Raw genomic sequence first — 15,544 nt, forward strand, 5'->3', positions numbered from 1 at the left:
CTCCTCTTCCTCCTCCTGTCGGCAACATGTGGAGCCGTCACCATGGCAACGAGGGGAGGTGACATGTGCTGTAGACAGGCAGGGAATGGAGGGAGGGATGGGAGGAATATAAGGAGGAGCCCCACAGTGCACTTTGTAGTCCCTCTCTCTCTCTCTCTCTCTCTCTCTCTCTCTCTCTCCCTCTCCCAGAAAAATAGCATCTCATTCCTCTCTGTGAAAGTGGTGGAAGCTGCTGGTCTTCCTCTCCTCTCCGAACGTGTGCTGAATTGCGTCAGGAAACAGAGAAATCTGTTGGTGCATTTTGCCTCTTTTTGCAGCGGATGAGGTCTGGATGGCATAAACAAGAAGAAGAAGGAGGAGGAGGAGGAAGAGGAGGAGCAGGAGAGGAAGCCAGGAACTTTCTTTTTTTTTTTTTTTCCGTTTTTCAAAGGAGAGAAAGGGGATGATGGGAGGTGATGAAACTCCCCCTCTCTTTCCCACTCACTCTCTCTCATCCTCCTCCTCTTCCTCCGCCGCCGGTGTGGTGCAGCCGGCCTGGAATGGGAAATAGACGCGGGAGGAGGTGTCTGTTGCATTACCTCACCATGGATTTTTGGTAGGATTTAATTGTTGTTCTGAATGTTAATGTGATGCGGTTTTCTTAACAACCTTCTGAATTTCGCTGCCGTTCTTCCCACCGTTCTTGACGAAATGCCAAAGATCATGAAGTGTGCCCTGCAGTTGCTCTCCTCATTCGCTCCTTGTTTCACTTTATCTTTCCAGTTCTTCATATCAAAATTTGTTGCAGCCGCATCAGAGAATTTTGTGCTGAAACGCGTCAGGAAATTTCAGAAATTGCTTAGGGCAGTTGTTGAGGTGAATGGGAGTATCTGTGGAGTTGAGGTGCTGATTGATGGCGCGCCCTGGACGAGGGGCTTCATGCAGCTGCATCTCTCCATAACGTTGTGGTAACATTTAGTTTGATGGGATTTGCTGCTGTTTTCATTTTCTCCAGCTGTTGCGTTGCACTGCTGGAGTGCAAACTTTAAATCATGTTTTTTTAAATGATAATCAGCTTGGAGGAGGATCCTAATTTGTATGCAGTGTGTGATATCGCTGAGAAATGCTTTCGCACTGTTGTGAATCGTCTTCCTGTTTGTCGATGAAAGTCCATATTGGTGAGATGAATTTTGGTCTTTCACACCATGTTGTTAGTTTGTTTTTTGTTTTTTTTTTTTACAAATTGTGTGTGTGTGTGGACTTTTGCGTCCTTGCATGTGTATCAGTGTGCGGCGTTGGAGTGTGTGTGGGTGTGTGCAAGCGTGCACCTGCAGATGTGAGTGTATGAAATCACACGTCAGCCCGTGCAGACACACGTACTTACTTATGTGTGTGTGTGTGTGTGTGTATATGCGCGTGTGTGTGTGCCCAAACGTTTTGTTAAAACGCCGGCTGAACTTTTTCAAAGGCCGCGGGATGAATCAGAGGTGAGCGACACATCTTTGTTTCCTACAGCAGTCGTCGTGGAGGAAAACAATGGCCGGCCGCCGCTCTCCCTCTGACCTTTTTTCACCCGTTCTGAATAAGCCCGAGCCGTGCAAATCCATCTGCCTTTTGTCTATGTGAGCCTGGCTAATCCGCACCCCCCCCCACCCCTTCACACACACCAACCAGGAGACCTAACCCCTCCACCAAAAAACCTCCATCTCAAATCCACACACCAAAATCTACACACACATTTATTTCCACCACAGGCTTGCTTCACTTTTAAAAACTGATTTAATCCTGATTTTTTTTTTTTTTTAATTGATTACAACATTTGCTTTAGTAGTAACAGCTGCAAAGCAGATTATTGTAAGTATGAGAATTCGAGTTCTCCTCACACCAAGCAGGAGCTGATTTTAATATAAAACTGAAGCAAAAAATCCATCAAAAGAGAAATAATGTTTTTTTTAAAAAAAAAAAAGAAAAAAATGTAAAAATTCTCAGGAATGATGCATTTCTTTTCTCTCTCTTTTTGCGTTTTACTTGTTTCTAAATTCTCTTTCCCCGTCAGTTCAAAGCCGCCCGTCTGTGTAGGGAGTGTGTCTGATATTTGCTGGAAAGGGCTGAACCCGGCAGCGTATGCAGCCAGCAGCCAGCCAGCATCCTTGACGGCTTGTGGTAATGCTTTTCAGAGACAGCGTGGAGGAGCTGCACACTGTATGTCAAATCACGTTTGCCGATGTGAAATGAAAAATTTGCAAGTACAATCGCTTTTGCCAGGGCAGATGGACAATAGAGGTGGAGGCGTGAAAGGAACTCCCTCCTGTCCTCGGGGACACAATATTTTCCTTTCATTTTTGTTTTATTTTTTGCCGCTAACTGAAACTGACTTGATCAAAATGTCCGACTTTTCCCTCCAGAAACAAACAGGATTTTCTGTTTGTTTTTTTTTTTTGTTTGTTTGTTTGTTTTGTTTTGATTTTTCTTCCTGCGTGCGTCATATGATATGAAGTCAGAAATGGTCCAGATTGAAGTCTGGGCTGTTATTTCGTCCTGGCTGTGTTCCTTTTCGCTACCAAATCGACACCAGAGACATGCTGGTTACTGCTTTTTTGTTCTCAGTTCCCACAGTCATACCTGCAACACACATTTCTCCCCTTCAGGTTTGTCTCCGCTGAGCTGCGGTTCACCTTAGCGGTGGCAGATCTCTACGTCGGGCCCTCAACGTGTAATTTGAGCCACAGGAGGGAGAGTGAAGAAAGGCCTCGGAGCTGCCGAGTGCTGCCGATTGCCTCTTATTATCGGAAACAGAGCGGAGGTGACGCTCTTGTGACAGGAGTACGACTCGCCATGCAGATGGAGACGTTCAGCACACACAATATTTCTATTTCACGCTGCGTTACAGAGAGCGTTACACAGTCCTCGCCACAGTTTACGACTGCATTCATTGGCTCGCGTGCGAACCTTCCACCTCCCATCCAGAGCAAACATTTGATATTCAGTCGTCAAATTTCTGCCACATCGGCAGCACGAGCAGAACGGCTGCTCGCTTTTCAACGCCGCCAACTTACAAGTCGCACACCAACCAAGTCTCTCTCGCTCACACACACACACACACACACTCACGCTCCACCACTTTCCTGTTAGCAACAACTGCAACCAAGCTTGATTAAGCAGGTGGGGTCAGGCTACATTTGTTTGAATCAATAGACGGACAAGCTAGGAAGCTATGATAAAGAGACCGGGGGAGGCGGGATCAGTGTGTGTGTGTGTGTGTGTGTGTGTGTGAAGAGGTTTGGCGGTGTGGGGGTTTGGAAAAGCCGGCATCTGTCCTGTGAAAGATGACTGAGCTGTTACAGTTAGAGCCTTGAATTATGGGCCATTACTAACCGAGCAAGATGCAATCCCTCTCCATGAAACTTAATTTGACAAAACAATGAGACGACTCGGGGAGTAAAATGACAAATGAAGTTATTTGATCCGTGGTTAAAAAAAAAAAAGAAAGAAAAATACATTTTGCAAAAGATGATTGCGGTGGAAGCATGTGGAATCAGCAGTAATGAATTATTAATGGCCTTGCCAAGCCCACAACGCGTCCGGGCTGCTGCTCAGCTACTTTTGTTTATGATGCTTCCTTTAACGGCTGATATTTCTGCTGCAATCTCTTGCATTAAGACTGCGCTGATAAAAAGAAACATTAAAAATGCACACTAGAATCAGTTGTATCTGCTTTTACGGGTGTCTGTCTGCAGCCGTACAAATCTAACATAAACAGCATTATGTTTATTACTCATTTATGAACACCCTCGGTAGTAACTTGCTGTCAGTAGTAGATAAATCTTTTATATGTGCTGTACTTCAGAGCTGAATTTCTCACCTTTTTTTTTTCTTGCTTTGCTTTATTTTATTTTATTCTTTTTCACTCTGCATTGAGCGAACGGTCTTTAGTGCAGCGCCCCAGTCGGAGACGCCCACTGTTTCCTTTCAAGGCCGTCGCATTACTATGCGACCAGCTTTTACAGTACGGCTTAGAGCTCCCCAAGCAAATTGGACACCCCACAAAGCATCGGACAACTGTTGTCCCCCATTGTGGGTCCTTCTGCAGGCACTCTTTATCAGGTGCTGAATGCAGAACAGCAATGAATGAAATCATAGGGGGTGGGGTGGGGGGGGCTTATGGAGTGGTGATGGTGGTGGTTGTGGAAGGGGGGTCACTCCCTGAAACCTCACAAGAATTCCAGAACAATCCGAGTGCAGGGCAGAGCGGTCCTTTTCCCACCTCCCAGGGTTTGCAGGGTTTCTCTGAGCTGACAGGCAGGCAGGAGGGATTCGACAAGGCTGCCCCCTTTCTGCCTGCCGCTTTCAAAGTCTCCCTTCCATTAACTCACCACGCCGCACCTCACCTAATCTCTGTGACCTCTACCACAGAGGGACAGGGATTTCTTACCCCCCCACCAACCTTCCTCTTTTTTTCTCTTTTACCCTTGAGAGAAGCCCGCTGCCTTTCTGTGAGAACACCTTTTTGTTCAACACTTTCCTCTGGTGCAAAAAAAAGAAAAAAAATACCAAACAAGGCAAGCTAATGATGAGCTGAAGTAAGCCTTTAAGTTTTTGTACCAGTAAAATCTTTTACTTTGCTGCAAAGTTGTGAAGAGCCTTTATTTTTTCCTATTGATTTCTTTCGATAATTCTGTCAGGAGGAATTGTAGGCCTCGTCAACGGCGGTGCAATTTGTAGCTCTCCTCTTCTGGTTCTTGCCGCGTTCTTTGTTGCCGCGATCGTTACGCCGTGTGTAATAACGGGGAATTATGTTGCCTATTGTTAACTCTTACTAGTCAGGTAAAACGCAACAGGCTCATTATCCTGAGCTCGCCAGTGTCTGAAAATGAACAGCGAGCAGCAGCTGGAGCTGCAGCTTGAGACTTCCCCTCGCTCGAATTACCGCCACTGCGTTTTTTTCCATACTCGAGGAGCAGTTCAAACAGAGACTTTTGTCGTACAGTGTGCGTCCATTGTGTTATCCCAAGCAGCACGCTGTGTGAAAAGAAATCTTTCATCTCCAGTTGTTTGCTGAAGGATCTGGTTCTCACGCGCTGGATTAAAGTGCTGCCGAGGTCGAAGCTGGCAAAGCAGAACGCCTGTAGCCTCCGTTCACAGCGGCAGAAAATTCTTGCAGTATAGCAAACGCTGTGTTGAGCTGCCTCGGCACATACAGAAGGCTTTGCTAAACAGGAGTTTATGCATTCTTTGCACTCCTGGGCACAGATGGTGGAACAAACGCTTGTGATTATACTTTTCATCAAGCACACTGATATGCATATTTATGTCCTTCCAAAAACAGGGAAAGAAAAGAACCATGCGATGATTTGCGCTTTCATCTACTGATGTATAACATTTTTTAGGGGAGAAAAAAAAATCACTGGAAGCAAAGATAATTAATGTTTTAAAGGGGATCAGATAGATTACTGTCAAATGAAAGATGTCACTTGGTTTTTTGACCATTTGGCTTTAATCCAGGGGCATCAACCCACGAGCCGTGTTCCTATCAAAAAATCCACCGCATGATTTTGCAGTTCCTTTTGTGTGATTATCAGTGAAATCACCTGGTGTCCACTTTTAGGCACACCGTTTCACATCCCTGCAGTTTAGTTCAAAACAGCTGCTGACATTTTTGGCACAGCAGATGAATCAAAACTCTTATCTCACCTGTGAGAGTACCCCTCTCTGCCTTTTGAGCTGCACGGGGAACCGCTAACCTCAGCTAGAAATGAACATGTTTTTAACCCTCTTTTTCCCCTGTTCTTTGGTGGCCTACAGGGAAGCCAGATCAACCAGATCCCCACCAAGTACAGTCAGGCAGAGTCGACCAAGTTCCTCATCCTCACCGTCGTGTCCATCCTGTGCATCGTCGGCGTGCTGCTAGCCTCCACCGTGGTCTACTGCCTCCGCCACCGCTCACACCACAAGCTTAAGGAGAAGCTCACCAATCTGGGAACAGACACTACCAGCGATGCTACCGCCACCTATCAGGTAGGAGGTGTTACTGCACCATCTGTGGCTCTCAAATGAAAATATCTTATGGTCTTATCCTCGTGACTAGTTACAAACTAGAGGTTGACTGACTTGGTTATAATACATCATGACCACCTGTACTCACCTCAACATTCAGCTGTAGTGAGTATTTGTATCATCTCACTGTGGTCCGTGCAGCATCGTGAGTTATTGTTGCATTGTGTTAGAAGAACAGTTCTGATAAGCTTCACACCAAACCAGCGCTGCAGCATTCGGCCCAACAACTCACTCTGTTTGAAGTGCGACCACGAGTAGATGAGAATATACGATGTCTGCATACCTCAAAGTTTACCTGATTAGGCTACACAAGGTTAAAACAAGGTTAAAACAGGAAGAATACTGCACCTGGGGGGAGGTCTAAGTGTGTTTTTATTTTGAGTGAACTGTTCCTTTATGTGAAACAAAATAACTACTGATGCATCCATAATAATCCATATTTCATTGTTGGTTGCATTTCAAAGAATCTTTGTGTAACTGATGAAAATGTGTGTTTTATGAATGAAACCTTCACCAGTCAACCTCTGGTTTATAACATAAACATAAACATCATAAACATCCATAAGACCCCTGAACTCATGACCTTCAGGTCGATGTTGTGCCTCCGAAAGCATTTTGTGTGGTTACGGGTGCAGCTATAAAGCATTATAAGTGCATTATAAGACACTATGACTGCCCACTTAAAGCAATATGGTCGTGGTCTTCTTGTTAGCAGTGCTTTCAAAAGGTGTAGAGCAGCGTTTCTGAATCATTTTTAAAACTAAAATCTAAAATGAAGCATAATTTGGCGCGGCAGAAACGTGTTTTTCTGCCCCAGTTAATCATGTATCAGATCTGTCTGTTCTAAAAATCAAGTGTGCATTTTGTGTGTCATCGAACCTTTTCATTCATATGAATACATAAATTCACATTTTTTTCCCTCTTAATGTATGGAAAATAAAATCAGTTGAGTCCCAAAGATATCGGGTTTATGCATGACTGTACCTTAATCGTAGCCTTTTTCCGTGTTAGCGACTCAAACCTTTAACTTTGAGGCTCATGCTGGAGCTAAAATGAAAGCCGCTGTGAACCTCAGCTTCTTTAATTCCATGCTGTTCCCAGATTGATGCTGTGTGGTGATTGCTGACTCTACTCAGTCTCCTCCTATAATTTGTTGTTTGCAGCAGCAACAATCCAACAGGTTTTCCACCTCAAGTCATTTCCATTCCCCCCTCTGCTTGCTGTAATTATCCTTTGGCCGGAATAGCGGGGTGTGAAATTTAATTTACAGAATCCAATATTAAGTGGCTTTTTGAGCAAAGAATTAGATTGAGATTTTTTCCGTCTCTCTCCCTGACCTTTTCCCCACCATGTTTTTAAATGAGAGTGGTCCTGTGAGCATTGATTTTATAATGAGCCCAGCCCATCCCCTAAGTGCTTACATTTTATGCTCTTCTCCAGGGATTTTTAACTCTTGAAATAGACTGTGCTGCTGCGTTCGAGCTTTACCATGTCACCCGGGACTTTTTTGCATAAAGTTCTATTGTGAGGAGGACGATGAAAGTTCAGAGTTGAGCGTCATCACACAGGATTTAAGTACCAAATGAAAGATAACCAACATGTCCAATGACTGGCTGATACTTCACCTCTGCTGATATAAAATATCTGCTTTTCCTCAGTGTGAGAAACTTATCTTTACGGTTACTTGCCTCCGAGATCCGCACTGAGCCCTTAATTGGAAAATGCTAATTAAAAATCACACATAAGCTTGTGTTCACGCGTTATTTATCTGATTAATAGTTAAGAAAAACATTTGTGTTGCTCATTCTGGGGAGGTTTACGTCGCTCACACTCCCAGAGCTCTTCCAGTCGTTTCTCTTTCCTCTCTGTCGTCTTCATTGAGCGTCGACAGCGAGCCGCCGTCATCCTCAGTGAAAGACCTCAGTGTTCAGCTCCCATCTTAGCTGTGTAAGCCTCGTCTCTTTGTCAGCGTTGCTGTGTAGAGGGGTTCCCTGGGCTGGATTCTGCCTCTGTCTGAGTGTGTGTGAGTGTGTGTGAGTGTGTGCAGTCTCTGGGGCTACATGCAATTAAAGCAGACAGGAAACGGCAGGCTGCCTGATGGCTGTGCTGCTGCAGCTCCTTCATACTGGCTGTCAGACACACACATTCTCGCATGAGCATACACACATAAACATGCACACATACACACACACACACATATATGCATGCACACACTCACCAGCCTCTGAATGTTAATGATTCTTGCCCTTGGCGCGTTTGTTCGAGGCCTCACTTCACACACTTGTGCACACACACACTTTTCGTTCTTCCATTCATCGTGCCACCGGCTCCCTCTGAAGCTCCTCCACCTTCGGCTCGCCGCTCCTCCGCTCCCAGGCTTGTCAATCAAACGGCCCCGGTGAAACGGCGACATGGGATTGGCCAACGCTGACAAAGAAGACTTTGATTGACAGGACAGAGGAGTGCGTGCACGCCGCGTCTGAGCGCTGGGCGGGAAGATGGTGGATGATGCTTGTCAGTCAGTCCCTGGGTTACTCCGCCACCGACATGGGAGACCACAGCGTCGCCTTCGGTTTATCTTTGCATCTGATTCAAACGTTTTTTTTTCTTCTCCTAAAAGTTCCCCTTTTCTTCCTCGAAGTAGAAGAAACCATCAGCCAGCAGGGTGAGATCATTGCTCTTGATTGCGGTGCAACTTTCTGCCTGCATTCTCCACAAATCTAAAGATGTTATCATGAAGCAATGTTACCGTATTTAAAGATATCATCACCCGCACCGTGAAATCTCTTGAAATGTGAGAAATGCTGTGGCAGCCGTCGTCGAGATACCTCGACGTATTCGCATATTTTTTCTCAAGTTTTTAAGACACAAGACGAGATTAAATGAGATATTTCATATTTTTTTACCTCCTTTCTGCTTGCCTCACACTGTGACTGTTTTCAGTCTGTGAGTCAATTCGATTTCGAGGACGTTCACAGGCACGATAACGTGGTCTTTACGCTGCTAACAACCTTACATTAAAAATCAGTTTGCAGTCAGTTTCGTCTGCCGCGGCTGTGTTATTTGATTGATCATGCGGTTCAGCACCACTGCAGGAGGTATTGTCATATTAGTGTTATGTGGCAAACAGTGTATGTGGGTAAATTCCCCACTGCGGGATCAATAAAGTTCATCTTACTACAGGTAATGCTAATGCTAATGCTAAGTAGTTTTAGTTCTAGACCCTGACCAGAACTTAAAGAACTGTATGTCAAACAGCACCACTGAAGTGCCTGAAAACAGTTGACCCACTTCTGCTTTTTGCCAAGTGCTCTGTTGAGTATTTTTGTTTGCAGAATCGATTCTGCTGCACCAACGCAAAGCAAACTTCAGACTCGTCATTAATCTGGCAACTAAGTAGAATTTGTATTTAGCAAAGCTCCCAACATGGTGGCCTCCACAGGTATTGGCTTTCATATCTGGTACAAGCTAAGCTTTCCAACATGCGAGAAAAGCTTTAACGTTGATTTCTCCTTTGACTGCTTTCATTAACATGCAGCGATAAATGAAACTGTATTCCTGTAGTCCCTCTCCACCAGCTTTCCTCCAACCCTTCAGCTCCTCGGCCCCCACCCATCATGTCCCCCTTATTATTTGTTTGTTTGTTCAAGCACTCGGGTGACGGCCCCTGCATTCGTTTTGGTCACAAGGGCACATGTAAACAGAGACTCCCCTGTGGGCCCTCGTGACGCACCCCGACCCCCAAACCCGGTCTTCCTCCCCATTAGCAGGCCTTTATAAGGAGGGAATGCTTTGGTTGGCACACGCCTGCCCTCGCTGACACGCCCGCCGTCGCCCCGGGGTGATGCATGATTCGAGACGGTCATGTGGCGCCTTGTGGATTCTCTGGCATGACGCCCATTGGAGAGGGGCTTGTTGGGGTTTTTCTTTTAACCTTTATTCATGTAGGGGGGGTTGATGGAGCACACATGCTCCCTGAAAGCTCACAAACTAAAGTCCTGCAGCTTCCCAGCAGCAACTCGCTTTTCTGAAAACAAAATTATCTACAGGACAAATAAAACTCATGTTGGTTGGAAATGTGCATTAATTAAAATATTCAAAGCTAGATGACTGCTGCTATGTTTCACCTCAACTTTGATATGAACAGTGTTGGAGTCTAAAAACTCTATTGGTTTTCAGTTATTCAGATGATAAGCTCATGTGCAGCATATTGATGCTTCACTTTTAAAAAAAATCACATAATTTCTGCCACATGTTTTTCTAATACTGCCGTCAGTTTCACAAGATTGATATTCGACCTTCCAGGCAGACATTTGTTTTCATTAATTTCAATTGTTTTTAAAATCAATCTGACAAGACTTAAAGTTTGCTAGACGTTGGTAATCCATCACAGCGAACATTTATCCACCGTTATTTATTTTTCAAAGCTAATGCAGTTGCGAGAATGGATTGGCAAACGTCTTTAGATTTAAAACCTGACAAAACGCATTTCATTCGTTAGCTGTCAGAAAAATGAATCCAGAGGACAGAAGTTGGAATGGATGTTCTGGAAAGGATCATTTTCTCATTTGGTGCATTAGACTGAACTACTGGATGTCCTTGAACGCAACAAAAATGAGGAACTTTCCCTGCTCGCTGCGGCGTCTTCTGCAACATATGGCAAAAATTAAGACAAGACAGGCATGAAGGAAATTGACTTAATTAGAGATAGAAAGTATGAAAGAATCAACTAACATACTATGAGTTCTTACCGTTGATTGTTGAGGTGGGCATAGGTGAGTACAGGCTGTCATAATGCATTATAAGCCCCAACAGTCATCTTTTAGTTTATAGCTAGACACAAGACACTCATAATTCTTTATAAGTCAAATCTAAAATATATTATGACAGCTGATATCAGAAAAATCTTTTGTGTTTATGAATGTAGTCAAGCATTATGAATGCATTATAAGACATAATGAATGCCCTCTGAATGCACGACAGACGTGGTCTTTACAGAAAGTGTTATCATTAGTTTTTTAATTGGGTTGCTCACAATTTGTAACCCATTAATAAGCTGTTAAAACACATTAATAAGCTGTTAAAACCCACTAATAAGCTGTTAAAACACACTAATAAGCTGTTATAACACATTAGATAACTGTTGCTTGCCAGATAGTGAGTCTGCGTTGATCTGTACTTTTAAGGCCTCAGATCCTATTGGTTAACTCATCTTCAGTCAACATTTTATACCCGTCAGCTTCATCAGATATTTGTTACCAAGTGTCACCGTATGACAGCTGTTGTAAACGTTTATAACCGTTCCTTAACCAGGGCGGTGGTGCCGTTGGCCCAACACTGCTGCTAAGCTACCAGGCTCTGTGCTGCCACACTTTGCCAGAGACTCAGTGTGTTTATTGTTAGTCTCTTTAGGAGTCTGACTGTCATTAACTGCATAAATTCACAAATAAAAAGGCAACATTGAGACAAAGCTGCACAATTCTCCGCGGACTCTCATCCAGATCATAAAGCACAGTGATTAACGCCACCTGAAGAAGTTCGTCTCAGTGAAAATCAATACACTGTAAATAAAGACACTCGTGTTGTGTGTGGACGCAGCTCGGGGGCGGAGATGTGCTGTAAATTTGTGCAGTTTAGACTCTAAACCTGTCCTCGGTTATATTGTTCCTTCAAATTTTTGTCTTTCTGTCCTCTAATTGGCTCTCGGGAGAGAGAAGCCATTTTGAATCGTTTTTAATTACATCATAAAAGAATTTGCTGCTGCGGCAAAGTTCACCACATGGGCTTGTTGAAATATGAATGCAGTTGATCGTGTGTTTCCCTCCAATAATAGGACATAGTAGGACACAGGCAAGAAAGCAGACAAACTGGTGTCTTCAACAGCCAGTATGGTCAAATCAGTTGAATATTTGGCTGTCAAACTGATCAGTTATCTGCCGTCACGGAAACGCTGCTGCCGACTCTAACAACATTTAATTCTCTTTACTGAGAGCAGGCCAAAGTTTTAATGTTCCACGATGCTCCAAGTGAGAGCACTTCCTCTCCTCATCTGACCAAAGATTTCTAAAATAAAAAATCCTTTAAAGCTCTTGCATGAAAATGATTATACATAGAGCTGAACAAAGGGATGAAATGTCAGATATTTGCAGATTTAACCCCAGGAAGTTTTTTAATTGGACATTTATGCTAAAAGTAAGTGAGCCACACATAAGCATATCAGGCACAGTGCAGCCAATACTGTGCTTTACGCTAAAATGAACTAAACTAAACTACTAAAAGATGCTACAGGGACGCCTCATTATACGTTAATCCAGTTATTACGCATGTAACCCTTAAATGAATGAATGGTTTGATTCAGAATATTGATTAAAAAGGTTCTGTTATGAGATGATTTACAAGCTTTGACCCGCAGCTCTGCAGAAGGAAAAATGATGCCTCCAAGTGTCAGTCAAACATCTGAAGTGAGGCGACATCATAAAAGCGCTGCTTAATGGCGTCCACGTAGGCAGTCAGGGGCCACAGTGGAGCAGACTGAGAAACACAGTTTGGTGTAATAATAATCAGAAGCCAGTTATGTGATTATGAATAAAGATGTTTGCCATTTTTCTTGTTAAATGACTTAAACACTTCTCAGAAAAATGTTGTATTCATCCGTTAATTGTCTTAAAAGCTGGCATTTTGGAAGCACAAGCAGTCGTACGCTGTAAATACTGCAGATATTCAGCTGTGTACTGTATCGGTCTGCACTCTGCTTTCACAGGCTGATGTTTGTGTGTGCCTCCCACCAGCAGTGCTGTCAGCATCCCCTGGCACTGAAGCACTTTAATAATCTGCACACATTTATGAGTCTGAGTCCGAGCTCATAGATCAGTGTCAGCGCGCCGACCTACGAGAATATCAGTCGGATCAGATACGGACTAATGAAGGCCCGCTCGCATTACCTCCGCCGTCAATCAAACGCGCCGCTGGTTAATCATCAGCATCTCCCTCATTAAGAAACACAGATACCCAGAGAGATGGAGCCCAGGTCTTCTGCTGCAGTCGCTGCTCTGATAGATGTGATGTATGGTTTCACATATAGACGATGTGTCAGGTGGCTTTTATTATGCCGTCACACGGATAACGTGAATGAATTGGGTGGTTGAGCTTTATTGTCTTGCCCGAGGGCACGCTGATCTGACACATTGATTACCGATGTTTAAATCGTCATGCAGAGATTGGACATTTAATTCGCTGGTTCTCTAGCGAGTACACTTTTTATTACTGTATTCCAGGGACTAATTTCACATGTTACATCGTCGCTCTCAGGCCTTTTGTGGATAAGATGGTGATGGTCAGTCAGTGAAATGTCTCAACGGCTGTGGGATGGATTGCCATGAAATTTGGCACACACATTTCTGACCCCTTCATGTAAATAACTGGCTTTTATCTGCGTCTGTGTGAAATTTTACATTTGTCCAAGCATTTGAGTCATGCATTAGTTTTCTTTAGTATTTCACCATTGCAGAACTTCAGTATTTTTTGCACATACTCAGGAGTTCAAAATGACGTTCAGCTATGGTGTTGCAGTAGAGTATCTCAACTTTTGCTTATATATGAACATTAAAGAGACACTGTTCTAAACACTTCAGATGTTCACATGTGTGCAGTCTGAACGTTCATTGCAGCCTCTCTGCTTTTTGGACTCTTGTTGAATGAGTAAAATGCTTGTTCTGCTTTTAGAACTGCAGCTTCTTGTCTCCGTGTGTGAAGTGATTCAGACATTTCGGAAAACTCAGACAGAAACCAGACAGACGATGACGGAAAGTTTGCCCAGATGTATGAGTGAAGATCTTGTATTTGCTGCTGAGACTCTGACTGGCACACTTTCCTGAAAACTTTCTCTAAAGTTTGTATTTATCCAGGGAAGCCTTGTTTAGCATCCCTGCTGTTTTTCACCCACATCCTGGAAGTCGTCCAGTGTAACAGCAGGTGGAGGTTAACTGCCTCGCGGTAGAAAAGTTCTCGTTCAGATGTTTGCAGCCACTTGGCAGGATTTTGACAAGCGGCGTTTTCCTCAAAACCGATTGTGATGCCTTTAATCTTGCATTTTTTTAGTCAGTTTTTTAATCAAAGATTTTCCATGAAGACCAAAACTAATGTCTCGCATTTTGCGTCGCCATGATTCACCCGTCTCACTCACATTTGCTCATTAAGCAAATAGCGGCCATTTTATTTTGTGGATTTTCAGCTTTTGAACTTTCATTAACTAAATAGTAAGTGTAATCGCGACTAAGCATCATGAAGAAGACGCAACTTTTCCACAGCTTTTGATGACACACACGATTATTATGCTGAAATGCTAAACCTGTCTGTCGCTGCAGGTGTCTCTCTGCTTGGCGGGAGTACGGACAGGTGGTTTTACACCAAATCACGCCTTAAACCCAGCAGCATATCACAATGTATTGAGTCGTAACCTTAGTATTGTGATACGGGTCGCATTGCCATGTTCCTGCCGTGTCACAGCCCTGAGAAGGAGATGTAGCAGAAAATGGAAGTATTCAAGTGTCCGCAAGTACCTCAAAACTGTACTGCGATAAATATCACGTAGTTACTTTCCACCACCACCTTTTTGTGGAAACAAGCCTTGCAAAGTCTTCCTTTGTAAGTTTTAGTCCCTGGTAAGTTGAAATGGAGATGAACGCACAGGAGGGATTTCAGTCACATCAACTCTCCACAGACGATTTTTTATTTTTTCCCACCCACAGTTCTTTAAAGTGGGTGTCAAGTCTAAGTGTTTCATTCCCCTCTCAGTCTTCTGCTGTGAGGGGTTTGTTACCTGATTGTTCCGTGTTACGACACAGCCGGTTCAGCGGTGACTGATGCGTCCCTGTCTTCCCTCCCGCAGGAGCTCTGTCGGCAGCGTATGGCGGTCAAACCTCCGACCGAGCGCCCAGAGCCGATCTCGTCCAGGATCAACAGCGTGTCGTCTCAGTTCAGCGACGGCGGTCCGGCCCTCAGCCCCTCGGCGCGGAGCAGCATCTCCTCCTGGAGCGAAGAGCCCGCCCACTCGAACATGGACATCTCCACCGGTCACATGATACTGGTGAGTTTCCCGTCGAGTCGCTTTGCTGGCAGTCCTGCACCCTGAATCAAAATATTGTAATAGTCAATAATCTAATTGCAGAGGATGTCGGTTTAAATGTGCATGATGTTGTGTTGGCGACACCACAGCTGGTGATACACAAAATCTGAGATGACTAAAGACTGCATGTATTTTTTGCTCTGACTGGATCAGCGGGACTGACGTTAACGTGTAAATCTAATCCGCCTACTCCTTTCATCACACATCCAGAGCTACTGAAAGGGGTTGACTAAAATTCAGACCTTTGCAGAATATCAGTGAAGGACAACACATTTGGAAATGCATGTTAAGGCGGGTTTATCGTCGTGTGGACGTTTCCACTTTTTCAGCTGTTCCGCTAAGAGCAGAGAAATGACTGCAGCCGTGACAAGGAGGAGACACAAAATG

The 15,544-nt window shown here is 44.2% G+C and overlaps 1 protein-coding gene across 3 annotated transcripts in view; it reads left to right on the forward strand.

Annotated features, from left to right (window-relative positions):
• Positions 1-15,544, forward strand: part of LOC124069180 (receptor-type tyrosine-protein phosphatase N2-like) — a 165,516-nt gene that overhangs the window by 112,831 nt on the left and 37,141 nt on the right. For all 3 annotated transcript variants that reach the window (XM_046408034.1, XM_046408033.1, XM_046408035.1), the window contains exons 13-14: positions 5,782-5,994; positions 14,921-15,118. In XM_046408034.1, coding sequence (XP_046263990.1) covers positions 5,782-5,994; positions 14,921-15,118 — 411 coding nt within the window. The remainder of the gene's footprint in view (positions 1-5,781; positions 5,995-14,920; positions 15,119-15,544) is intronic.

This window comes from Scatophagus argus, chromosome 13 (genome assembly GCF_020382885.2).
Source record: "Scatophagus argus isolate fScaArg1 chromosome 13, fScaArg1.pri, whole genome shotgun sequence".
NCBI classification, from domain to species: domain Eukaryota; kingdom Metazoa; phylum Chordata; class Actinopteri; family Scatophagidae; genus Scatophagus; species Scatophagus argus.